The following is a 26,635-nucleotide window of genomic DNA, read 5'->3' on the forward strand; positions in this document are numbered from 1 at the left end:
CATATGGATGAACCTTGAGGGCATTTGAATCCATTTATGAATTGTTTCATGCTTTTGTTGTGTAATCAATCTATATGATATCCAAGTCTGCATAGGATATACCTGAATGAAAAGTGATTTTTTTTTTTTTTTTAAGTTATGCTGCTCAAGTTTCAGGATGCTCCCCTTCTAGGATATTTTGAATGAAAACTAAACAATCATTTTTTCTCCTAGTATATGTTGCCTAGGTTTCTTTGACCAAAAAAAAAAAAAATTAATGGTATATAAAAGATGCGTTAGCAGTCACTTTTTCTCGTTCATTGTTACTTTAGTTCTTTGTTTATTCTACGTTTCATAGAACCACTTGTTTACGTCTTCTTCCCACAACTCCACGTACCCCTCATCTAGAGAATCATACAGGTCAACTATCTTGAGCATAGGAATGATAGAGCTTTTACTTATAAAATTGAGTTCCAAAAGTTGAAAGAGGCCATACATATCTTGTGGGTTGTTTGGTTTCCCTGCCCTACATCAACATGTTCATTTCATTACAGCTTTGGATGTAAAGTCAAGAGACTATACATATCCAACAATTACTGCCCTTGAATGTTGCGACCAAAAATTCAAACAAGTAAATTACAAATTTGCTTCACAATGGATTCGGGTAGGACCCAGTATATAATATCCAAAATATAATATCAACAATTTGTATCCTGGGAAACATCAAAACAAATTAGTGCTAATTACAAGTTTCAAGCTTTTCAACCAAACTATTGTATCCATCAAATCTTGGAAAATCTGAAATTGATGTTTAGTAATTAGGGAATTGTGTGCAAGCTCCTATGCCCTTTGGAAGAGTTGGGTAGGACCTGCAAGAACAACAAATCAACCCATAATTCAACAATAAAAAAACCAACTAAAACATTCAGAAACTAAATAATGAAATAAGCCCTCATGCATAGCTTAATATCTACAAGGAGTAATGGTGCCACTGCTACCAAATAGTAAATATCCAAAAGAAATTTAATTGAGGTTTAAAAATTAAGGAAAAACACTGTAATATCCAAAAGAAAAAAAGAAGTTAAAAAGTAAGAAGGGGTGAGGGAGCAAAGTTAATATCAATCCAACTATCAAAGGGACCACAAGTAAATGCAACACAATTATTATTGTTTGTATGCCTTGCATGTGTCTTGTACTATATGCTTAAGATTTTCTTTACTCGTTTTAACCATTAAATAAAGTTGTAAAAAATAAGATAAAGCATTAATAACTTACCAACACCAATAAACACTCAAGGTTAAGAACCAAGAACGCTATCTAACATTAGTAATGTTGGTTGCATATATTATGTGCTTGTGCATATTAATTATTGAACTTACAAGTTACCAATATTGAACTTAAAAATCATCGAGGTTGCATCGGTAGTGATCCATCCACCCCAAATTCAACAGGTTGTGATCCATCCAACCCAAATTCAATCTGTAAGGATTAATATTCAAATCTTAGTATAATGTCAATATTAATATATACTAAAAAATGTAAAAATATTACACTTTCTTGACTCCCAATCATTACTTCTCGGCGATGGGTTCGAGTAATATCAACAACTAAGCTGTCTTCAACAGGTTGCTAATAACATAACAAACGTCAAAATAAATATAATAGCTCCATTATAAATAGCAACAAAATCAATATACCTGCACGTGTCCAACATTGCACATATCTATCTCTGATGGGCCAAATAAATTCCTGCACGTGTTCGGCAATTGTGTATTTCCTCCATCTCTCTAAAATATACAAATAAAAAAATCCATTTGTGAGTGTTTGCATTAATAACTTATAAAACCGCATAAACAATGTATATTTTAAAGTAATTAATGTGCACCTGTTTACGTTTTCTCTTGACTTGTACTTTCTTCGTCTTCGCTCTAACTTTTTGCATGTCTTTCTCCATCCTGGATGTTTTCCTTAGAGATGGGGGTCAGTCTTTCCCTCTTACAACTAGTGGACTGAGTACTTTATGTGAACTACCATCTGTAGCTGTCTCTTGTGTTGTATAAGTAACAACATTGGAACCTCCGAGGGTCATCGATGGGGGTTCTTTATTGTCACTATATAAGTCAATCATTGCATACAAATTATGTGTTGCATCCTCAATATGTTTTTTCGAACCCGCTGTATGAGTAACATCTTATAACAGATATTTAATAGATTTGAATATATGTTAACATCTTCCCGCTGATCCCTAACGTCATAGGAGCTATTGATTAACATGTATCTTTTCTTGATATCCTTTCTCTATCGGTCTAAAATATATTGATTTGATAAATATTTTATACCGTTGCATTTGAATACGGCCAAAATATGCCTACAAAATATACCCCTCATCTGAAATTACCAACATGAACACTTTGCAACGGCATCATCCTCACTAAAGTTCACTGACTATGTAACTAGTTTAGTGAAGTCTTCCACACGAACGCCATCCTCTACTAGATAGGTCTTTACTGCACCATCTCTCTTAAGTAACTCTAGATCAAAATCTATAAGATAGGTAATTTGTTTGTGAACTTCCTTGAATTTTGCATTAGTGTACAATTCTTGAAATCTCTTTTCGATCGGAGATCTAAATATGCAGGGAATAGTGACGCTAAATGAGTGGAAGTCTGCGTTGGTTTCATTTTCAATTTTCTTTTTCAATGCATTGTGAAACTGATTGACGAACTCTTTCTAATTTGTCTTAGCATGAACATAACCGTAAAAAAAAAAAAAAAAAAAAAAAAAAAAAAAAAAATCATGCTCTCGCTCGATTGCGTTGTACTCATCCTCGCCCAAAAAAACTCTTTCAAGAACACCAGTACCCAATACTCATGCTCAATGTACAAATTTTGTAGCCAGGCGTTCTCCTGCAAGTTGTAAGTGATGATTAACTGATTCCAACACTTTTCAACACTTTAGGTGTCATATACACATTTCATTAGTACATTTTTCATCCCACTTTTGTAGGAAGCATGGGAGGCAAGCTTTACAGAGACTTTCTTCAATATATGCCACAAAAAAAATCGATGTTGACTTTCTTGAAAGACAATAGCAATAGCATCTTTATTGCTCTGTCCTGATCTGTGATAATAGCTTTTGAAACTATACCACCCATACACTGTAAACAGGTTTAGAATAACCACACAAACGTCACCGTATCCTCACTGGATATCAATCATGCTCCAAATAAAATTGACTGGCCGTGGTGATTTACACTAACAAATAGTGCAAAGGGCATCCCATATTTATTCGTTAGATATGTGGTGTCGAATGAAACCACATCACCGAAATATTGATAGGCTGTCCTATTACGGGGGTCTGCCCAAAAGACATTATTTAACCTCCTGTCATCATATAAATCCATCAATGCAAAGAACTTGAGATTTTTGTACTGCATTCGTAAAAAATACTCTCAAAGCGCTCCAGCACCACCTACGCTAAGTCGTAAATGTCTTGCTTTGTTGATATAATTGCGACAATCGTTTTCCAAAAAAACTCAAAACCACCCGCGCCAATGGCAAGATATCATAAGCTCTTATTCATCCAGATACTAGCCAAATCGTTTGTATCTATGACTCTTTTTATTGATCACTCACTTGTCTATTACATCAAAAGAAATGAGATTTTTTTGGACTAAGGCCATAGTTATGGATGTTATGAATTGTTGTAAACTTAAACTTTCCATCAACTTTTAAGACATTAATCTTTACCTTACATTCTGTTTTTCTTATAGGACATGGTCTGACGACATTCAATGTCCTATTACGGGGCATTCACATCACGAGCACAACAAATGGTGGCATATCTAACAGTCTCATCATCTCTCTTCTTAGTCATTCTTGTCATCACCCCAAATCCGCATTGTTTAGCATACTGTTTATAATAACTCATTATTTCTTCGAAAGAAGTAAACTCCATCCCCAGATTTGGCTCCTTTATCGTATCACCACCAATTTCATCTTCTAACTGAGATGTCGAGGCAATTCCATCCTCAATTTTCACTGAATTTGGTCTATCTTCATTATTTTCTTCAACTCTTGCAGAGGTACAAGAAATATCAGTTTCCCTAGAATCGGTTATTTCCTTTATATCAACTCTTTCGCTCGTGGTGGATCCAGTAGTATTGAGAAGAGATGGGTAACCAGCATTCTGATAAAAGAACAAAAAAATCTATGACAGTAATCTTTAAAAAAAAAAAACAACTTATAAAAAAAATTCAAGAAAACATTTATATCACTACTTGAATGTTGCTTGGATATTGGTAGCCATCTGGATGTTGCAAAAGAACTAGTAACCATGTAAGAAATTCTCCATAGTAATCGTGCACGTGCATATAATTTTCAAAGTTTAGAAAAGTTGATGGTATATCTTAACATGTTATCACACAAGTTATTCATGTACAAAATCCATGAATATCAACTCAACACAACCCTACAAATTTTTAAAAAATATAACACACCATGGTTGGGAGATTTGAGCTAAATGGTGTTAGCGGAAATGAGTGTTATTCCCCTTTTCCTATGATGAGAGAAGATGAGTTGCATAATTCCACGAGAGGTTAAAACTGGCCTTACAAGAAACTTATCAAAAAAAAAGGCTTTACAATTAGTACATCTTGAATAAATAAAAAAACTTTAAAATAAACAAAATTGAACTATACTTCCATTAAGCAACAAAATCATTTTCTCATCAAATATGATAGATGGAGGTATATCATGCTAAAATGTCACAAAAACATCAACATCTGATCATACTATCGTGTAAATTTTAGAGGACTTTCCATCACCCCCTTTCTTATCCAAACTCTAATACACAAAATTAGAGTTAATTGCCTGCTAATCTAAATTTCCTATAATATAAATTCGATAATCAGCAACACTTTAAAGCAAGCAGCAATCACTTTCAAGAAAAGCCACACTGCTTTATAAAAAAGAAATAAAGAAAGAAAAGCCACACAAATATCCATTAACTGATCTAACTTCCTGCAGTTCAGTGCATAAATAATTTGTAATATTCATAAACAATTCAAATAATGCATATCAAATAATTACCAAAACACCTAATCCATTAAAACCAACCCATTCAGTCTATTTCACACAATTTCAATTAATTAATTCTCACACAAATCTCCATGAAGTAGTCTCCATCAAAATAATAATACAATCCTCAAGACTAAAACACCTAATCCATCAAACCAACCCATTCAAGCTATATACTACAGCTGTTTGCCATGCTCATCCTAGCTTTAGTTTGCAATGACAAAATCAAAAAAGAAATTAATAAGAAAATTGATGACATTTGAACTTAAGGAGATAATAATAAAACCATTATTGGGTGAGCAAGGGGAGATATTCCAGAGAAAATAATGAAACTTATAGTTTCGTAAAGATTTTGGTGCGAATAATACTAACAAACGAGATAGTTTGTTTTCCAGGAGTAGAGGACAGATTAGACAACTCTTAGAGACCCATTTGTTTGTTAAATCTGAACTAGAGGAAGATTAATAACAAAGTGTAAAAATAGTTTTATAGATGGAAAAAAAAAATCAAAAGAAATATATATATATATATATATATATATAATAAAAATTATGTAAAAATTACACTTATCAACTATTAATGGATAAAAATATCTATATAATTTTAAGATACTTATAACTTTTAAACTTTAAAAGATGTAGTCATAATCATTTAAAAATTAGATAATCATCATTTATACTTCAAAACATATTTTTTAAATTTATTTCTAAATAAATGTAACATATTTATTTAAACATGTGGTAATAACTTTTTAATAATAAAATTTATTAGTTAATTATAAATTATAAATCTTAAAATTATAAAATATGTAACCCACCACCTCAATTCCAAACATACGTTTAGGTTAAAGCGCATTATTTCAGAATTTTTAGCTCATTATAAAATTTAGGAATATCCGTGAAACAGTTTTGAGCCCTTAAAATAAATTTATAATTATAAAAAGCGAATGCATAAGCTAACTCCAAGGTCAAGAATTGGGAAAGCCGGGCCCAAGCTTAGTCCATGAATAGCGCACGACAGTGTTAACTAAAATCAATACCCAATCAGGAGAATTGAACAACTAATCTTTTCTTTTAAGGAAACCTCTACCTATTAGATTAACGGGGAATGTTATACAATATATTTTTATCTTATTTTTATTTTATTAAATAATAAAATATAATATATGTATTATTATTAAATAATAAAAAAATTATATAAAAAATTATTATTTAATAATAAAAAATATATCATATTTTATTTAGTGAGATAATGTATAAATTTTTTTTTTTAAATTAATATATATTCTATTATAATAATAATATAATAATATTGTTTATTAGCTCTTGAATTTTTCTTTAAAAAGTAAATTAAAATATGTAAAAGTGAAATGATTGGCCTTGAGTGTCTTGGGTTTGGCAACGCAAATGCGCATGCCTATGACCCTACATACACGCGATGCTCAAATAAAGATGGACCCCATTTCCAACAATAACTGTGAAAATAATTTTTCCAATCTTTAAAGCAGATTTGACTTACAGTGCCATTGTTTTAGATCTAAAACGCAGAGACCCGTGAACAATTATTAATTTCTTACATGATATTCTGATTTTATCACAAATATCATATAATTCAAAATAAATATTTTTTCTAAATAATTTTAATAACATAACATTTCCTAATTACACGAAAGAAAAATTTAATTATAAATATAATTATGTATTAATATGTATATCAATTTAATATGATTAATTAAAAAATAAATTTTATTAAAAATAATATTAATTTAAATTTTAAATATAAATAAATTAATATTTATATATAGATTAATACATAACTTTACATAATAAATTTTTTAAATAAAAATATCTCATCATCGGCACTCGAAACTATCCTATGTTTGGTGTCTTCTGAAATTATTCGATATGCCATTTTATTCGATATGCACGTTTGATAATCGCCCTAACATTATTCTTGTTCGATTAGTTGAAAGAACCAACGAATGAAAGAAGAAAACAAAGATATAAAAAAAGGAATATACAATCTATTCAGTAGGATTTTGGTTAGTATAAATATAATAAGTTATAACCACTGCCACCAATACCAAGAAAAAGAAGGAGATAAATCCAATTTGGTGGATATTGGTTTACCAGTACAGATCGATGACTGCGAAATGGACCCACTTTTTCGACATATTGCTCGAGTTGCCTACTCATGGGCCCCCGTTAAATCATCTCTGCTTTTTTCCCCCCAAAAAATTCATATCTACCGTGACGTCTAAAGCTACACCGATCAGAGAATTGCGTCAACGTGTTTACACCGAGCTATTCCACATGTGTATGTATGTGTATGTGTCATATATTAGGGGATATGTTGTCCACTTTCTAGTATGCTTTTTGGGAGTCGGTCTTCATGATTCAAAGCTTTGCTTTTTTATTATTATTATTTTGCTTCACTGCTGTCTCTTTTCGCAAGAAAAAAGTTAAAGAAAAAGTTAGGCGGAATCATGAAGAGCAACAACTGAACTGATGTTGGATAGGACTGGGTTTCCCAATCAAACAGGGGAGAAGAAAACACCACTATAAAAGTAGGTGTATTTTTTCATCAACCTCCATCTTTCAGTAGACTGTTGTTTTAGTTTGGGTCCCCCCACATGCACCTCTCTGTATTTCTTATATATAGTTATTAAAATATAAAAATGACTGTACTTAACCCAACTTATTTTAACATGAATACTGTTTGTGATATTGGGAGACTTGCTTAGTTGTATAAGGAGACCAAAATACCCTTGGATATGGGGTTCAGGGTCTGGATTTGGGGTTGCTGAAATTCTGTGAAATCTTATAAATATTTTTGTTTATAATCTATAAAAATGCATTGAGCAGTGTGTATTACTCCGATGAATGACAGTTTAATAATAGACTGGAGAATATTCAGTTCTCCCAAAACGACAAACATACCTTTGGCGTGGGGTTTGGTGCATGTATCCCATTGCCTGCCTCACATCTACGTAACTCTTTTTTCTTTTTCTTTTTTTTTTCTTTTTTTCTTTTAATGTAACATTAGTTGCCAATTAATCACATGACGTTGGTATTTTTTAATAAATATAATTTTTAGTAACTTATTTCTTTTTAATGTCTTATTACGGTGGTTTTTTAAAATTTAAAAAGAATTTATGGTTGATAACGATGATCAAAGAGTAACCATGCTCTTACTTTGATTAAACTCAACTTCACTTGATTAAAACCTATTAATCTTTGGATGGATGTGTGTATATATATATATATATTATTTAATAATATAAGCATAGCGATTTTTATAATTAAATAAAATAATATGAAATCTAATTACTTATGTTTATAATATTAAATATACCCCAGAGTGTATATTATTTATTTAGATACTCAAATCATTAAATTATAGTCTTTTAATCTCGAGGGGTAGCTCAATTGATCAGGTATTGGGTTTGCTCCTCAATGGTCACTAGTTCGAGTCCCCTCAAAACCACTGGAGGATTTACCTGATCGTTAACTTCAGAACCCCTTAGGATTAGTCAAGATGCGCATAAGCTGGCCCGGACACTCAAGGTTATCAAAAACAAAATTTTGTAAAATAGATAGTTAGTATGACTTAATAATTTTACATATTAGTAAGTAGAAATCATATATAAAATATTGATATATACTGATCAATGTAGTAGTATATAAACAAAAAGAAGATAAAAATCGGAAAGTCAGCTCAAGATTTTCGAGCGAGCCTAAAGTCGAAGAGAAAGACCGACTCAGCTGGGCTACAGCCCTTTAATAATTATAAAAGTAACAGTAGAAGGTGCAGCAAGGCATGCGGCATATGTTGCGGTGGGCGTACCTGTTTGAGATTCTCTCTCTCACGCTGTCCAACAAAGAATAACGATGGGTACAATACAAATACCCTCGCACAGTGGCACGCACTTCCACCACTCCCTTTCCCCTTTTTTTTTTTTTTTTTTTTTTTTTTTTTTTTTTTTTTTTTTTATGAAACAAACTCCTTTTAAAGTATTGAAATTCTTTGAAAAAATAGAAAAATGGAAGAAGAGTGTTCATAAAGGGCTTTGCTATATATAGTCAGAAAATGCAGTTAGCGTGCAGTCAGTTGTACGGAATGAATAAAAAAAATTATAAAAAAATTATTTTATATTCAGGAGACCTACATGAATAAAAAAAAGTTATAAAAATAATTTTTTTTTTCATGTAGATCTCATATTAATTCATTTTTTTTTCACGACTGCATGCCGACTATATTTCCCGACTGCAAAAAGTATTTCTCATTCATAAAAATGGATATTTAAACCAATTAGAATTGATTTTATTGGTTAACTCATTTTTCTTACCGTAATATTAGATATAATATTGTATTATTAGAATGTACAAGTCTTACATATAATTCAAATAAAAATATTTAATTTTAAATCGTGATTTTTTTTTTCAAAATGAATATATGTGATTTGCACTCTAAAAGTATACAAATAATTTCTATTAAATAATAGTAGATATAGTAATAGAATGCATAAATGTCACACAATCTTTTTTAAAAAGTAAAGTTTACTATTAAAAAATTATTTTTTTATCGTATAAGTTTCGTATTTATTCTCTCTTTTAAAAGAATTGCGTGACGCTTACGCATTTCAAGACTACAAATATTATTTTTTTTATAATGATAGGATTAATTTAACTTTTTATTTTAAGATGTAGTTCACTAATACCAAATCGAATAGATATTTATTATAAATATAAAATATGTTTTTAATAAATAAATAAATAAACTTATCTCATGTGCCATTTATGGGATTCGCCTTGTCCCTTTCTATCCACCCTTACCTGCCCTTCTTCCTTTCTATGTCACAATCTCTATTATTTCCTTTTCTTTTTCAAAACTTCTATTGCCTTTTCTTTGCCTTCTAAGCCCTTTTCCTTCAAAATGACTTGAAATATCGAGAGGGAAATTTTAGGATTTTTTAGAGTTTCGATTTTTAATATTTTGATTTTTGGAGGATTTTAAATCTTGTATTCTAGAGAATTTTATGTGAATTCTTATAATCCACTCGGTTATCACAATAAATGAAACAATTTCTAATATTTACAGATAAAATAATTTCTAAAATTTATTTATAAATTATTAAATTTTTAGTATAAACACTTAAACAGCATATCAAATATAATAAATATTGATAGTTTATTGGTGTGAAGACTTTTAAATAAAATTAATTTTATTTTTGGATATTATACTTAAAGAAAAGAAAAGATTAAAATAAGGAAGGTGGGCCATGGCCTGTAAATCTTTAACATAATGTGATTATTAAAATCTTCAAAAAAGCAAACTGAGGCCGAAAAGCCAACAGAGGCCAAGACAATACAACCACGTGACCTGCAAATTTCTAATCTTTGCCATGGAATACATCCCCTTGCTCTCGCTGTTCAGTCCCGCCCCCACGTCCTTTCGCTCTTTACTTTATGCAATACTCCCTTTCTCTTTTCAACAGGCAATCCAAACGCATTTTCAGTTTTTCACTGTCTCTGTGTTTTTTAAAAGTTAAAAAAACAAAAAAACAAAAACACAGATAAATTTTCTTTATTAGAGGTCTGCTGCATCTGTATCTATATCTGTGTCCACTTTGGCCTTTTGTTGTGGCCTTTGCGTGATTGGTTCCATCCGCGTGAGTTATTTTCATTGATCTTTAATTTGTGCTCGTCAAAAAATAAAAAAATTATAATAAAAACAAGAAGATAATGGTATAGGAGGGAGTCACAGAGACGGGCAGAGCAGTGCTGGTGGAGAACAACTGCATACTCACATGGAGTTCGTGGGGATTGCCCAAAACATATAGAAATCGCATCCGGTATTCCCAGATCTCTAGGATCTCAGAATTTCAGGCTTAGATGTTTGCTGCTTGAGTTCTCGAGAAAATTCAATTCCATTTTGCTGTTTGTCTCGGCTCATATGGTGCTCGTTTCATTCAGTTTGCTTCAAAATTCAGTGTTTCCGAGCTGGGTGTTTTGTGGCCAAGTTATGTTAGCATCTGGGTCTTTGGTATCTTCAAGCTTTAACTGATTGCAACTGAGTTTTGCTGGTGAGCAAAAAAGCTAAAAGAAACAGGCACTGACTTCCTGGTCTGGTAATTGTGGGTCTTCTTTTATGATTCTGAGATTTTTATTTGGATAAGGAAAGTATTAAGAAGTAAAATCATTTGCGAATGGCTTGTTTTGTTGTTGGTTATGGTGGTTTTCATCAGTGGGTACTAATTGGGAGAAGAAAGTAAAGTTTTTTGCCGAAACTGAGAATACAGAATGGAAAGAAGTAGTCTCATGCTCTGGAAAGTAGGTCTGCTGGTTTTAGCATTGATCAAAAGTTCTTCTGCGACGCTTTCTCCAACTGGAATAAACTATGAAGGTCGGCTCCCCGCAGATTTTCTGATGATCTTCAATTGAACTTCTCTCTCTTCTTTTCTTTTGCTGATTACTGAATTTATTTCTCACTCTCTTTTTTTTTTCCCTATATATTTCATTTTCGAAATAATTACTGTTCCTTATAATTGAATTTAAGAGTTAGGTTAGCAGTTTATTTCCTTTTATTTATTTATATTTTATTTATTTTTCTGGCTAAGAATGGGAAGAGCAAAGAGTTTAACTGTTCACGTTATGCATGTCCTTAATTTTTAAATTTGGGGTTGGAGGAAAATCTTGCTTTTTTTAAGTTCATGCTTTCAGGATTCACCATTGTAGCCGAACTACCCGTTATTACGTACCTCAATTATTACATTTCATCTATATCTTAGCGTGATACTGCTGAGGTTACAGGGCAACTGTTTTGATTTTGATTTTTGTAATTTCCTTTTTCATACACGGAATAACTCTACGTTATCATTTGCCCCTAAACTTTCAACAGTTGTAGCTTTGATGGCCATAAAAACTGATCTGGTTGATCCGCATAATGTTCTGGAGAATTGGGACATTAATTCTGTAGATCCCTGTAGCTGGAGGATGGTTACCTGTTCTGCCGATGGCGATGGCCATGTTTCTGCTTTGTAAGTCGTTTTGTCCCTTCGTAAGTTGCCTGCATCTTCCTATAAACTTTGGTCAAAGAAAAGCAGGACAATAATTTTAATTAGCTCATTTCAGTTCGAACTCAATTCAGTCAAGGTTTATCATCATTATTATTTTTTAAACAGAGGATTGCCAAGCCAGAACTTGTCTGGTACCTTATCACCAAAGATTGGAGACCTCCCTAACTTGCAATATCTGTAAGTTATTACATCATTTTCACTGATTTTAGATTGGACTTTGTTTGTTCTTGGCAGCTGGTTATGACTTCTGTTGTGTTGATTGTTTTTGGTCTTAATTTTACTCCATCTTGTTTCAAGTATTAACGCCAAGGTTTCTTCAACATGAGAGTTTTGTTTGGGTAATGTTAAAACATTCAAGTTGAATATTAAACTACGGTTCTATAAATGTGTAGGTTGCTGCAGAACAATGCCATTTCAGGTCCAATTCCAACTACCATTGGAAAGTTGGAGAAGCTTCAGAAACTAGATCTCTCCAACAATACATTCAGGGGTGAAATTCCTAGTTCGTTGGGGGCCCTGAAGAACCTGAATTATCTGTAAGTTTCAGAGACTTTATACTTTTTTTTTTTTTTTTGGTTTCTTGCAAAATAAATTCCTGAATTGAATGTTGTCCAGTTTGGCACATGCTCAGGTGCTAGCTTTCTGAACTCTTATAGCTTTAACTTTGTTTTTTGAGCAAGTCAGGAGGTTAAACAACAACAGCCTTACTGGACCCTGTCCTGAGTCTCTATCCAATATTGAAGGTCTCACTCTCGTGTATGTACTTGTCCTTTGCTCAGTAATTTACTCTGCCATCCATGTATTTTATCAAAAATATGTATTCACTTCTATAGTTTGAACATCTAGGGATCTTTCTTTTAACAATCTCAGTGGCAAGTTGCCAAAAATATCAGCAAGAACATTCAAGTGAGCCACTTGTTCCACCTTTCTTTCAATGCTTAATTACCTTAAAGAAGTTTGTTATTGTCAATTCTCTTTCTATTTTCTCTTTCAGAATTATCGGTAACCCTTTGATTTGTCCAAAGGCCAACAACAGTTGTTCTGCTGTCTTTCCAGAGCCACTGTCCTTCTCACCAGACGCCCTGAAAGGTGTTTATGACTGTTATATATTCTTCCTTTCTCTCAGCTAGCGTCTACATTACATTTTAATGACATGTCTTGGATGAGATTTATGGTTTCTTAGGTCAATCAGATTCTGAAAGAAAAAGCCATCATGTGGCGATTGCTTTTGGTGCAAGTTTTGGTTCTGTTTTTTTCATCATTCTTGTTGTTGGGTTAGTTGTTTGGTGGCGCTACAGACACAACCAGCAGATTTTCTTCGATGTAAACGGTTAGTAGCTTTATATATTTCATTTGCCATTTCTTAGTATATCAGTTTCACTAATGCAGATGGTCTTATAGCTCTTTCATTCTTCAAACTATAGGCAATGTTAGTTTTGACACTGCACTGGACATGGTGTTCATCAACATGGAAATGTCACATGTCATAATTTGTTGTACAGTGAGCCATTTATTACTTTGGAAAAGTCTGTTAGTTATATTGTGTATTTTAAAGGGTGCACACATGGATGCACGTTTGCTGAAAAATCTCGACTATTTTGAAGTTTTGTGTGTAAAGCTGCAATTTCTAGCTTTTACAACTAGACAAATGGAATATATTTAACACCCGTTTCAGTATATGTGTGGAATTTCATCAGTAAGTGTTTTTTTGTTCTCATGCTTTTGAACAGTTTTCATTTTTCAGTTTCCTAAAACGCTACCTGGCTGAATATTATTTTTCTCCATAATTATTCCATATCCATATGCGGCTGAAAGTATTTCAAGCTTTTGTCATATCTTGTTCTAAAACCTTGGGATTCAGAGTGAGTTGATATCAGCCAATTTGTGCACAGAATTTGAGAATCTGAGTGGCTGCTTCAGCGATCAATAAACTATTCTGTTGCTACAATCAAGAAAGAGAGAATCCAAATGTGTAGTAAGGAAGAGATGGAGAAATTTGATTGTCAAAAAACAATTTTCACTACCAGTTTTGCACCTTAAGATAAAGTAATAGTTGAGGCTCTCAATCCTGTATTTGGTGTCTTGCTCAATGTGTGTATCAACACAGTTGATTGTAAGATTATATTGTTTATCAGAACTCTATAGGAATCTGATGTGCTGCATCTAAGGTTGTTCTTTTCACGACTGTGTGATTATCCTTGCATTCTCACTTAAAATGTGTCATTTAACAGATCAATATGACCCTGAGGTATGCCTGGGCCATTTGAGAAGGTATACATTCAAGGAGCTTCGTACTGCAACTGACCACTTCAACTCAAAGAATATTCTAGGGAGAGGTGGTTTTGGGATTGTATACAAGGGATGCTTGAATGATGGAACTCTGGTGGCAGTTAAAAGGCTAAAGGACTTTAATGCAGCTGCTGGTGAAATTCAATTTCAGACAGAAGTTGAGATGATTAGTTTAGCTGTCCATCGGAATCTTCTCAGGCTTTGTGGGTTCTGCTCGACTGAGAATGAGCGGCTCCTTGTTTACCCTTATATGCCCAATGGAAGTGTAGCCTCTCGACTAAGAGGTTAGCTAACAGAGAACTAGTTGTTGGTTATATTCTTATCCCCACTTGTATTTTTTTCATACCAAAGAATTGTGAAACCTTTGGCTACCTCTAATAAGGAACAAAAGCTGTTGCCACCACCATTGCCTTCTTTACCTCACTGCTACGTACACTAGCTCCAACCCAACTCTACTTCCTTGTCCACTACTAGTTCTTAGGAATTTTGCTCCATGCTGCATACACTAGCCCCTTAGAAATTTTGCTTCCTTTGCTCTAACCCAGCATGTACACATCATCTCAGCAATAAAATCTTTGCACGCCCTCAAATGCCATGATGATCGGCTCCATTGCCTGAGATTACCTTGTTACCACCCTACCTCCTCACATTATGGTGCAGCTTACCGTTATCTTTTTAACCTATCTAGCTACCAATGCTGCACTTCACGTACCAGATTGGTCCAAACCCCGATTCACCAGCAAAATCATACGCAATATTACATTATCACCAAAATTGTCGAAATTCTGAACTTTTTCTTGCATTTAAATTAAACTTTTGTATTTACTAAAATTCTTGTCCATGCATCCAATTATAGCCTTCTAACATGTCCAACATAAAAGCTTGACATTTTCCCCCATTTTCAGAAGTTTGATTAGAAGTCTCAGTTCAATGAACCACTTCCCTCAACACGTTAATCTGCTAATAATACATTTCATTTATTTATTTTTTTAATTTCTGAGCCAAGGTAGCTACTGTAGCCAATTTGGGAATTAATTTGTAAGCTGTTCAGCCGTCCATTGCTAAGCAGCCGGGATTTTGGTTTTTCTTTCAGATCATGTTCGTGGGCGGCCAGCTTTAGACTGGACAATGCGGAAGAGAATAGCTTTAGGTACAGCAAGGGGGCTAGTGTACTTGCATGAGCAATGTGACCCCAAAATTATCCACCGTGATGTCAAAGCAGCAAATATTTTGCTGGATGAAGACTTTGAGGCAGTTGTTGGAGATTTTGGGTTGGCGAAGCTTTTGGATCACAGAGAATCTCACGTGACCACAGCTGTGCGTGGCACTGTTGGCCACATAGCTCCAGAATACTTGTCAACAGGCCAGTCATCAGAAAAGACTGATGTCTTTGGCTTTGGGATTTTGCTCCTAGAGCTAATCACAGGTCAGAAGGCATTAGATTTCGGACGCTCGGTGAATCAGAAAGGTGTAATGCTTGATTGGGTACTCTCTCTGTCTCTGTCTCTGTCTCTCTCCTCTCTGTGTGTTTCTCCTTCTCTCTGTCCAGCGTATCTTGGTAATTTTCGATGATCTTGCAAATGTAAAATTGGCTGAAAGTTTTTCAGAGGTCTAAAGCGATTTGTTTGTGGAAATGAAAATCATGGCCCTGCTGTGATATATTTTGTGTTAATTCAAACTAATTATTTCTAGGACTGACTTTGCATTTTTCGTATTTCTCCAAAGGTAGCTTGTTGAAACAAATGATGGAACAGTTAAAAAGTAACTTGCATTGTACTTTACTGTTGAAATTAAATCCCCATCAATGCAAGCATGATAAGAATTTCTCTCATGACTTGGGGAGAGTAGGGAATTAGTTTTAGTGGGCTTAGTTTGCTCACTCTTGCTGTAGATACATCTTACATTGCAGGAAAACTCTTTTTGCAGGTTAAGAAGCTCCACCAGGATGGAAAACTAAATCAAATGGTAGACAAGGATCTAAAGGGCAATTTTGACAGGGTTGAGTTGGAAGAAATTGTTCAGGTTGCCCTCATATGTACTCAATTCAATCCTTCTTGCCGCCCAAAAATGTCGGAAGTACTAAAAATGTTGGAAGGGGATGGCTTAGCTGAGAAATGGGAAGCCTCACAGAAGGTCGAGACGCCAGGGTTTAGATCTTGTGAAAACCCTCCTCAAAGATATTCAAATTTTATAGAAGAATCTTCACTTGTGGTGGAAGCAATGGAGCTTTCTGGCCCTAGGTAATTTTTGTCCTTTTTATCTCCCCCCCCCCCAAAAAAAAAGGCATCATTAAGTGCAGTGGTTTGAATGAGAATATCTGATTGTTGTTGAGAGCTGCTGAATGCATGTATTCATCTGTGTAAAGAAAAAGGAAAGTCATGTATAAATTTATCTTCTTTCTTTGACATAAAATTAAATTAAGTTTATTGAGCTTTTGTCAGAACAAGTCTTGAATGTTTGGTTATAGATTTGCTTGTAGTTTCTTTATCTTGTTCTTGAACTGGGCCTTTCAGGCTGACAAAATGCCTTACTGATTTTACATTGCCCAGAAAAGCATATTATTAGTGTAGTAGGGTTTGTATCCATCTGGAAAATGATTTATTACTTGTTTTGGATTTTTTTTCTTTTAGCTCAAGCTGTGATGGAAAAAACAGTCTCGGATGGTGGAAAATTTAAATATAGCTTTGTCCTCACTGACTCTCGGGCTTGATTGGAAAAAATTTCCGTTTCAAAGTTCTCTCATGACTTGGACTATCTCATTTTCAAAAATCACTCAATTACAAATACTTTTTAACTAACTATAATAATTTTTTCAAACTAATTATTACAACTATCTCAAACAAAGAATAAAAAATAATTTAACTTTTTTAAATCATTGAACAAAAACTAATTATTACAAATTTATTAAATTTTTACATAATATATAATAAATAATTTATTTTTTTTAATTTTAAAATAATAATAATATTAAAAAATAATATTTTATTCAATTTTCAACTTTTATTTGAATTTATCTCAACTCGCTAATTAACAGTGTCTAACTCAAATTATCTCATTGTTATTTATAAACTATTTTATTATATTCAGGATGATGATGTTACGATGTTTCTATTAATAATTCAATTGATTAGTGCATTCCCTATTGAGTCAATCGATAAGTGTATTTCAAAATTTTATTTTAACTTTTCTTTTACTCATTTTTTTAACATCTTTAAATATATATATATATTATAAAAATATATAAACTTAATAATATTCACTTACTTAATCTTTAAGAATAAAAATTTTAAAAAAGTAAAAAACAAAAATAGTTCAACCATTGATTCAAATAATATTTTCCCTCACAAAATTCTCATCTCACTCCCATATCCATGAAGGTCCTGTTACATCCACCAAAGGATGTAGCCCTAGAACTCATTGAATTAGTCATTTTTTTATTCATTTTTTTTTCATATTCATAATTTTTTAAAAAAAATAAAAAAAATTCACATTACTGAAAAATACATACTCAATCACTAGAATAAAAAGAAAGAAAAATCATCATACGGGATGCCAAAGCATTTCCCATATCCGTGAAGAGAAATGCGTTGTATGCCTTCTCCATTTATCTGATCAAAGTGACCCTTCGTCATATTTTTTTTTATTTTTATTTAGTGATTAAATAAATGATTTTAAGTGTATGGATGTACTTTTTTATTTTTTTAAAAATATTTAAATATATTAAAAAATGTGAAAAAAAAAGAAAAATAAAAAGAAGAAAATAGTTTTGCTTGACCATTGAGATTTTTTAAATAAGAATTTTGAGTTTTAAGATTAAATATTAAAATATTATATTTTAATATTATTATTATATTAAAATTTGAAAAAATTAAAAAAAAATTAAATTATTTATTATATTTTATAATTAAATTATTTATTATATTTTATATGAAAATTTAAAAAAATTTTAATGATAAAATAAAAATTTTATATTTAAGATAAAAATTTTATGTGGTCAAATAATATCGAAAAAGAGAAGATTATGATAACGTACGGTCAAACTTAGGCGGAGTAGCACCGCTCATCCTTTTACCCTACAAATTAAGTAGAAAACAAAAACCTGAAAGTAAAAGTAAAGATCAGTGTTGCAGAATCAGCGTGCTCCTGTCACGGTCACAGAAATTTTCATTTTCTCAGGGATGGACTGTTCTGCATAATTTTCCACGTGTCTAATTATTACTGGCTGAGAAATACGGTGCAAAAGTTACTTAAGCTTCCAAGACAGACGGTAGCACGTGCCACTGCATCGAAACAAACACAGAGCTTTTACAAGTCTCGGATACGCCACGTGTCCAGACTTTCGACGGCGGGAACCGAGTCTTTGTCGGTCCGTGTGGTTCACAACCACATGAACAGGCTTAGGAGAACTCGTGGGCTGACGAAAGTACCCCTCCAGCGGTTATACTAATTACGTACGTATACCAGATTATTCCATGCCTGTAGTGTTTCACAGATAAGAGGGAATGCTACTTTAAATTATGTTATTTTATAAATAATTAAATATTTATTTACTTTAGAATTAATGTGAAATGTGAATACTTTATTAATTACGTTTAAAACTTTAAATATAAATATCTTTTGCATTTCATATCAAACATTCTTTTTTGTTTAATAAAATATCATTTATTGATATTTCTAGAAATATCAAATATCGAAAGAAATGATATTTTAGCTATAGAGTTGACAAATGCTGTGTATTTATTTAAAAAAAATAAATAAATATAAAAATTATATAAAAAATAAATTTTTTTTAATAATAGACCTCATTTTTTATAAAAAATAGTGTGCAACATTTGCATAATTAAGAACTGTATGATATATAGTCTGTATTTAATATTACTTATAAAAATTTTAAGAATTTATTATTTTTTAATTTAAAAATTATAATTACAAAATGATATACAAGATACACTTCATATTATTAAAACGATAAGATCTTAAGTTCATAAAGTTTAATTAAAAATTTAAAACTTCTTTGATAAATGAAATCTTATAATATAAATAATCCAAAAATTTGATAATATTATTGGGCCAAAAATGATTAATTTTCTGAATATTCTTTATTTTTAACTGTTTTTTTTTATTGCTTTTAAAATCGAAAATTTTGAGAAAGGAAACAGAAAAAGGAGGGGCATTAGAGTAAATTCAAGAGTTGAAGCTCTCCCACAGTCCCACTCCAACACCACGTAGAAGATAACGGTACAGAACAGAAGAGGACAGGCAGTAGAGTATCCAGAGTAGTAGAAACCTTTTCCTACACAAGTTACACTTTCCTCAACGCATTTACTCTCTTTTCTTTTACATAAACACCAGGTGGGGCGAGGGGACTTATGCTTCAATCTTGTGATCTCCGGAACCCACATCTTGTTCCTTTGCCAAACTCCCAAATCTTGTTCTCCTCCACAGAAGTTCCTCCTCCTTCCTTTTCCCTCACACCTCTCTCTCTCTCTCTCTCTCTCTCTCTCTCTGCTTGTGTGTGTGGCGTTGCCGCTAAAGGGGACATGCGTTTTTCTCGGACATGGATATGAAGAAACTGCCGTTTTCAGAGCCATTTCAGTTTCCAAGAAAAAAGATTGCTTCTGGGTTTGGTTTGGGAGTTGGAATTTCTCTCCTTGTTCTTGTTGCACTTTTCCTGAACAATTCGTTGAAGAATCCCACACGGACACCTTTGCTGCAGGGTTTTGAAGGGCCATTGCCGTTGGCAAGTACTGCTGACTTTTCTTATTCTTCTCCTTCTAATTCTTCTACTAATGCTACTTCAGAGTTGCCTAACTCTGTGGACTTAATGCAGTGGAGTGAAGAAGGAAAGGGGCCCCACGAGACCCACGGAGAAAATGTTTCAGGTGTATCTAAGAAGCAAGGTCTTAAGGAGGCGAATGTGGGAGGGATCGGTTCAATCCATTCGGCGAATTTCACCGAGACTCTTAATAATGGAAGCTTTTCTCTTCAAGAAACAAATGGTTCAATGGCTGCTAGGAGCGGGGATTCTCTGGGTTCTGAAGGAGTAGTTTTAGAGAATTCTTCTGCAAACTCCTCCGAGAGCCTAAAAAATGAAAGTGTGCTTGGTCAAGAAGGAAGTGTTATTGTAAATCCCGGCCTTTCTGATAAAGATGCGGATTCAGAGAAAAAGAAACTTGTGAGGAATTCAAGTAATTGGAATAGTGTGACAGACAAAAATAATGTGAGCAATTTTTCACATAATGGAGTACTTGCTAAAGCCCCTTCTAGAGAAGAACCGGTTTCCGAGGTAAATCGTCCAGATAATTCGGACGAGTATGGTTCTTCAGTAAAGAGAATGGGTAGTGGTTCTTATGAGACATGTGATATCTTTGATGGTAGATGGGTGAGAGATGATACCAAGCCTTACTATCCTGCTGGCTCTTGCCCTCACATTGATAAGGATTTCGATTGTCACCTTAATGGGAGGCCAGATGAAGGATATGTGAAATGGAGATGGCAGCCAAATGGGTGTAACATCCCAACGTAAGGCCTATCTTGATAGTTTTGCCGATTTGCATGCGAGGAAAAATGAACTGAAAAATCAACTATTGATTGCCTAGTGGTTTAGGAATTATATATTAAATAGTTATGTTGTAGGGAAGTTTTATGGTCAGCATGATGCGTTCCGTACCTTTCTTACATGTTTTGTTATAAAAGAAAAGGATTTTACTTTCGGTGTTCGTGTAAAAATAATGACTTGGCGTATTCTAGTAACAAAATTTAGTCCAATTGAGTTGCAAATATATAGTAGAGTCTACGTTGAAATGGAACGAACTTATGCAAGTTCGTGAGACCTTCTCTAAGCTCTCACTAGACAGACGTGAGACACTGGATGAATAAGCATGAGGCGATTGTAGAAAATCTGTTGTCACTTTAGGAGTATTACCTATTGTTTGATTGTGAAAGTATCACATGGTCTTTCCAACATATTGCCAGATTTGTTGAACTTCCTTTAATTATCACTATTTATGGATAATTGATCCATCGGTATAATCCTTACTAGACCAAATCTTTATAATGTTATGGTTTTCATTTTGATCTGTAGTCTAGAATGCTCGATGTGTGAATTATGTTAGAAGTGCAGTGTTTATTAATACCCCAGAATTGAAGATACAAATCCTTTTTCTTATTCCTCTGTTAATTTCTGATGTTATCCTCAGTCTGAATGCTACTGATTTTCTAGAAAGATTGAGGGGAAAGAGGCTAGTTTTTGTGGGAGATTCACTGAATAGGAACATGTGGGAATCTATGGTGTGCATACTCCGCCAAAGTGTCAGAAACAAAGCTAGAGTTTATGAGATCTCAGGAAAGAGGGAATTCAAGAAGAAGGGAATTTATGCTTTCAGATTTGAGGTAAGTATATGGAGTTTTTCTGGTATTATTCTAAAAAACAAATTTAAGATGTGACCCTTTTAATTCCCTGTGTATTTGCTTTATTTTAGGACTATAATTGTTCGGTGGATTTTGTTAGTTCTCCATTCCTTGTTAGAGAATCATCTTTCAATGGTAGAAATGGATCATTTGAGACGTTAAGATTGGATTTGATGGATAAGACAACTTCAATGTATCATGATGCCGATGTTATAGTCTTCAATACAGGCCACTGGTGGACGCATGAGAAAACATCTAGAGGGTAAGTGTTGTCATTGCTTGTTTAATGTTTGTTGCTATATTGTGTATGCCTGGCACTGTGGTATTGGAAACGTCGAATGCCATGGGTTGCCATATTTTGCTGCTTGGGAAAGAAAAAAGATTTTGCAACTGATTTTTAAATTGAACTTTCCCAAATACCATGTTACAATCGCCCGTTCTTATTGTATGATTGTTCTGCCAATCATCAAAATTATCTCTTGTTATATCTTGGCATTGGTGGTTCTACAGAGAAAACTATTACCAAGAAGGCAACTATGTGCACCCAACGCTTAAGGTTTTGAAAGCGTACACTAGGGCTCTCACAACTTGGGCCAGATGGATTGAAAAGAGCGTCAATGCCAATCGAACTCAGGTTTTCTTCAGAGGATATTCAGTTACCCATTTCAGGTTTAGGACTATTTCTTTACTCTACTTTACCTCCACGTATAAATGGCATAAATTTTTCTTGTTGCTCCATTCTTACAATACCATAATATTTTAGCTTTTCTAAATTATTAGGCTAAGAAAGTAAATTTATAATGTTCAATCTCATGCACCATTCAAAATCTCGAGGTGCAAACTTACAGAGATAGATTTGACCATTCTTAAGCGGCCTTGAGTTAGATTGCTTTCTTCACATATACCGGACCTAATATATGTCTATTAATTTGTTGTTTCTAGCATGTGATCATTCTTTGAAGCTGTATATTTGTAAAATAACTGAGGAATGTTGGGAAAGCCTGTGTTTTTTAGTAGATCTATGGAATATTACAAGTATTTATAGTAATTTTTGAATAATTACACTCTGCAGCCCTGAGCCAAGTATTTTGTAATATGCACCCCAAACTACCAACTTTCAAATATTGCATCATCGAACTGCTAAGAAGAAGATGCATTGTACATCCTTGGTTAGAATCTAATAGTTACGACAAATGGAAAATAGGCCACTTGACATAATCTTATTGTTCATATCTTAGTGAATGGTGCAGATTGCAACCATTCGGTAGTTTGATGATGCAATTTGTCAAAGTTGTATCTGGAATGACAGCAAAAACTACTTCTAAGATGTATATTGGCTCAACGAGGAATGACATTGTTACCTAGCCAAAAAGCAAGGAATGACATTGTCATAATACCCCCGATTAAGTATAGTAAGGTAATGAATGGAGCCACATTATTTGGGAGGGAAAAAGTTGTTTTCCTTTATAATAGTTTCAAGAGATTACAATTGTAACTTTGACTAGTGCTTTTGGAGTACATGTCTAGATATGATTTATTAAGAGTCCATACAACATATACTAAACGTATACAACATATAGATAGCTTAATTCAATATCCATTCCAAGTCCCAAATTTTAGCCACCTAGGCATCTATACATAGCATCGGTTGCTGCATTGACACTATGTCAATAGTGCCTTATTGAAAAGTTTTCACAGCTTGCAGTATTTCTTGGCTTTTTCAACAAAATAAATTGTTTACAGGGGGAGTTATTTCCTCATATTATCTCTAAAATATTTTGATTTATCTAATCCTGCTTTCCATTTGACACCTTATAAGGGAACCTGGCAAAATTTATGTTTTATCCTTCAATTTTTTTTCACCGTAAGTAGAAGCTAGATGTGTTTCTTCGTCTGTCTCTACTTATTTGTATGTGCCATTAGATTATAATTTTCTGAACTGTTTGATGTGGTTGCAGAGGAGGCCAGTGGAACTCAGGAGGACAATGCCATAAAGAAACAGAGCCAATTTTCAACCAAACTTTCTTAGCAAAGTACCCTTCAAAAATGAGAGCTTTAGAGCATGTTCTTTTGGAAACAAGGACTCCGGTGGTTTATTTAAACATAAGCAGGCTTACAGATTACAGAAAAGATGGACATCCTTCTATTCATAGAATGGAATACAAGACGGTAGAAGAACAGATTGCCGCCGAGAGATCTCAAGATTGCAGCCATTGGTGCTTGCCCGGAGTACCAGATACGTGGAATGAACTATTATATGCTTCTCTCTTAAAGGCTGGAAAGGGGTCTTGGAAAAACTGAATAGAGTCCGTACACATTGCATATTAATTTATTATTCTTCATATAAATCCTGTCTTTTACTTCTTTTAAACATCAAATGTATCATGTCTCAGCTTATATATGCCGCGCGTTTTGATTTAGGCTCAGCATAGATGGCAGAATGTGTATTTTGCATTTCAATGCCATTATAAATGCAATGAATATTTTCATCCACTTGCACCTTGGATTTTAGGGATGGGGTTCATATCATAATAGTTAACATGTCCCATGAAACTTACACACACACACACACACACACAAAGCAGAGAGAGAGAGAGAGAGAGAGAGAGAGAGAGAGAGAGTTAAGCCGTATAATTAAGGATTTTTCAGTTTCTTTGCTTGTTCCACCCGCAATGGCTAACTGTTATATGCGTTCTCCGGATAAGCTGAACATGTGAAAAAGCATTGTGTTTCCGTTTAATTGAAACATATGAACTACAACTTCTACGCCTTTCAGCTGAGAATTGAAAAATAAGAAGTTAAAAAAGAAAGTAGCAACTGGACTCCAACATAAGATAATCGTACATGAAACAACTGAATTACACAATACGAATAAACATTCGCACACAACACAGACAGATCTACTCTCGAATTTGCAGTAAAAGAGCAATAAACAATTGCTAGTCTACTGCAAAACTTATAATTTCGAAAGCTCACCCGTAGGGCTGGAAGAGGTTCTCAAAACCCAAGTTTTATTTCTTATTTTTTATCTTTTACTTTTTATAAGCAAAACCCAACTTTTATTTCTCGCATTCAACAACTATCTAAACATCAAAAAGATTAAGAAGAAAAGATAAAAAGCCTGAAAGACTCATGAGCGAGCCCTTGCCGTTCTGTGACTTGCCGGTTTGCAGTGCTTCAGCCAAAACCAATACTCATGGAGAATTCTTCTTCATGCTGCTGTTGCTGCTGCAATTAGAGGTCCGATGGCTAAGCACCGGCAAACTGTTGACTCTAGAGCTGTGTGAGGGCGAGGAATCCCTCGGTGCAGCCCCATGCTTTTTAGAACCCATGGATTATTACTATCAATAATATGCTTCCATTATTACTATCAAGAAGCTGATAGTTATGTTTACATGATATCCCAATGGGCTCTATAAAAAGCTAGTGGAGAAGTTCTCTCTGGCCATAGGGGCTTTAAATAGGTCCTGATCGAGAAGGTGATATTGAATTTATGAATTACCAAAGTGATATTTGTTCTGTTCATTATCCAAAACATAATGCTTGCTTTTCTCTTTAAACCTTCACCATCCAATGTTGCCATGTTACGAAAAGCTCCACATAATTTGTATTTGTTCCCTTCACATGACAATCTTACCCTTATCTAAATAAAATAACTTCTTTTTTCTGCATTTGAGCCTGTTAACTAAACTAGGAACTCTCTGGTTTTGGAACTTGGGCTACCTATGATCATTGCCCTTACTTGTGAAGTTCTCACTCACAACAATGATCAACCAGTTCTACCATATTAGTTGATAATTTCTCTGATAAAAGAACGTTTTTTTTTTTTTTCATGCATGAATATTGTAACAAAGGATATTGATGTCAATATAACGGAAGATGGGCATCTAGACTACTTTTTCCTTTGGTTCATTATCTTTTTTATAATTGGAGTCTTCTTTTGTATTTCAGTCAGTGGATCCACTAACCGATGCTCATCTACTACTTTTTCCAACTCAAAATCCTCGTAATTCTCCACTAATCCCATTTTCTGTGGCAGCCAACCAAGCTTACTTTCGTGGAACATTGACGTCTCGTTGACTTAGTAAAGAGTATTTTAACAAGCCCCCCACCTTCCTCTCATACTTGAACCATTGTTATTCTGCTGTGACATGTCAAAAATCAAACTGACTGTCTATCCCAATCCAAATCAATTCAAGCAAGCTACAAATTTCTTTCTCAGCTTCCTCATAATCTTATGTTAAAGTATCTCTAAACTGGATATTGATCAGCAACAAACTATGTGGATATCTTGCAGTTGCAGTAAAAGAATTGCAATTGATGCGTTGAACTTACAAAAGATTATCGTTTCTCCTTTTTTTGTGGCACTCGACTTTACTTAAATGGATTTGTGCAAAAAGGAAGTGATCTCCTCCTCCGAAATGCACCCAAAAACAACAGTTGCAGTACCCACTAATGCTTTCTTTTGCTTTTTCTCTAATACAACCAAATAAATAAGTTAACAACAACTACTTTTATTCTACTTTATAGAATCTCACTTTGCTTATCAGTGATTTATTACTCTTGTTAGCTGTAAGAGTTGATCATGACATCATCAAATATGCCTTATATTGTGAATGATATTCTGCAGCAATTATTGCAGAAGACCCCACTTTAGGCAAGTCCAGGTGAATATGAGAAATTATGTCCAATCAAATGACTAATTTTAATCTGAGAAATTATCATCAAGAATTGTAGGATTATTGGCTTTGTGTCTAATCTTGGAAAGTCGGGTACATATATTTTTAAGAGAATCGCTCAG

General features: G+C 33.4%; 2 protein-coding genes and 1 long non-coding RNA gene across 5 annotated transcripts; 2 read left to right on the plus strand and 1 right to left on the minus strand.

Annotated features, from left to right (window-relative positions):
- Positions 1–595: 595 nt before the first annotated feature.
- LOC122308789 lies at positions 596–2,742 on the minus strand. Its single transcript, XR_006242236.1, has 3 exons — positions 1,865–2,742; positions 1,359–1,766; positions 596–848 (listed from the first exon to the last, which is right to left on the minus strand). It is a non-coding gene; the product is annotated as an uncharacterized LOC122308789 (long non-coding RNA).
- Positions 2,743–10,435: 7,693 nt separating this feature from the next.
- On the plus strand, positions 10,436–16,911 carry LOC122309868 (protein NSP-INTERACTING KINASE 3-like). Of its 2 annotated transcripts, none has more exons than XM_043123599.1 (12): positions 10,436–11,187; positions 11,305–11,462; positions 11,958–12,096; positions 12,241–12,312; positions 12,528–12,671; positions 12,820–12,891; positions 12,982–13,041; positions 13,130–13,224; positions 13,319–13,465; positions 14,367–14,708; positions 15,518–15,909; positions 16,351–16,911. In XM_043123599.1, the coding sequence occupies exons 2-12, from the start codon at positions 11,360–11,362 to the stop codon at positions 16,666–16,668; spliced, it is 1,884 nt and encodes a 627-aa protein (XP_042979533.1). In that variant the 5' UTR covers positions 10,436–11,187; positions 11,305–11,359; the 3' UTR covers positions 16,669–16,911. The 2 variants fall into 2 exon arrangements, with proteins under 2 accessions (XP_042979533.1, XP_042979534.1); XM_043123600.1 differs by having other exon boundaries at positions 10,436–10,911; positions 11,033–11,462.
- Positions 16,912–19,694: 2,783 nt separating this feature from the next.
- LOC122310648 (protein trichome birefringence-like 2) lies at positions 19,695–24,327 on the plus strand. 2 transcript variants are annotated; one of them, XM_043124735.1, is made up of 6 exons: positions 19,696–20,164; positions 20,255–20,946; positions 21,624–21,816; positions 21,906–22,096; positions 22,345–22,503; positions 23,793–24,327. In XM_043124735.1, the coding sequence occupies exons 1-6, from the start codon at positions 19,982–19,984 to the stop codon at positions 24,133–24,135; spliced, it is 1,761 nt and encodes a 586-aa protein (XP_042980669.1). In that variant the 5' UTR covers positions 19,696–19,981; the 3' UTR covers positions 24,136–24,327. The 2 variants fall into 2 exon arrangements, with proteins under 2 accessions (XP_042980668.1, XP_042980669.1); XM_043124734.1 differs by having other exon boundaries at positions 19,695–20,946.
- Positions 24,328–26,635: the final 2,308 nt, after the last annotated feature.

The sequence above is a fragment of the Carya illinoinensis genome, chromosome 5 (assembly GCF_018687715.1).
Source record: "Carya illinoinensis cultivar Pawnee chromosome 5, C.illinoinensisPawnee_v1, whole genome shotgun sequence".
Taxonomy (NCBI): Eukaryota; Viridiplantae; Streptophyta; class Magnoliopsida; order Fagales; family Juglandaceae; genus Carya; species Carya illinoinensis.

Bases quoted from the DNA above. Each gene is read 5' to 3' on its own strand.
- LOC122309868 (XM_043123599.1), top strand. From the start codon at position 11,360: ATGGAAAGAAGTAGTCTCATGCTCTGGAAAGTAGGTCTGCTGGTTTTA. The intron at 11,463-11,957 runs GTCGGCTCCCCG...AACTTTCAACAG, and splicing joins AACTGGAATAAACTATGAAG to TTGTAGCTTTGATGGCCATA. The intron at 14,709-15,517 runs GTTAGCTAACAG...TTTTTCTTTCAG, and splicing joins TGTAGCCTCTCGACTAAGAG to ATCATGTTCGTGGGCGGCCA.
- LOC122310648 (XM_043124734.1), top strand. From the start codon at position 19,982: ATGGATATGAAGAAACTGCCGTTTTCAGAGCCATTTCAGTTTCCAAGA. The intron at 20,947-21,623 runs GTAAGGCCTATC...TGTTATCCTCAG, and splicing joins AATGGGTGTAACATCCCAAC to TCTGAATGCTACTGATTTTC. The intron at 22,097-22,344 runs GTAAGTGTTGTC...GTGGTTCTACAG, and splicing joins CATGAGAAAACATCTAGAGG to AGAAAACTATTACCAAGAAG.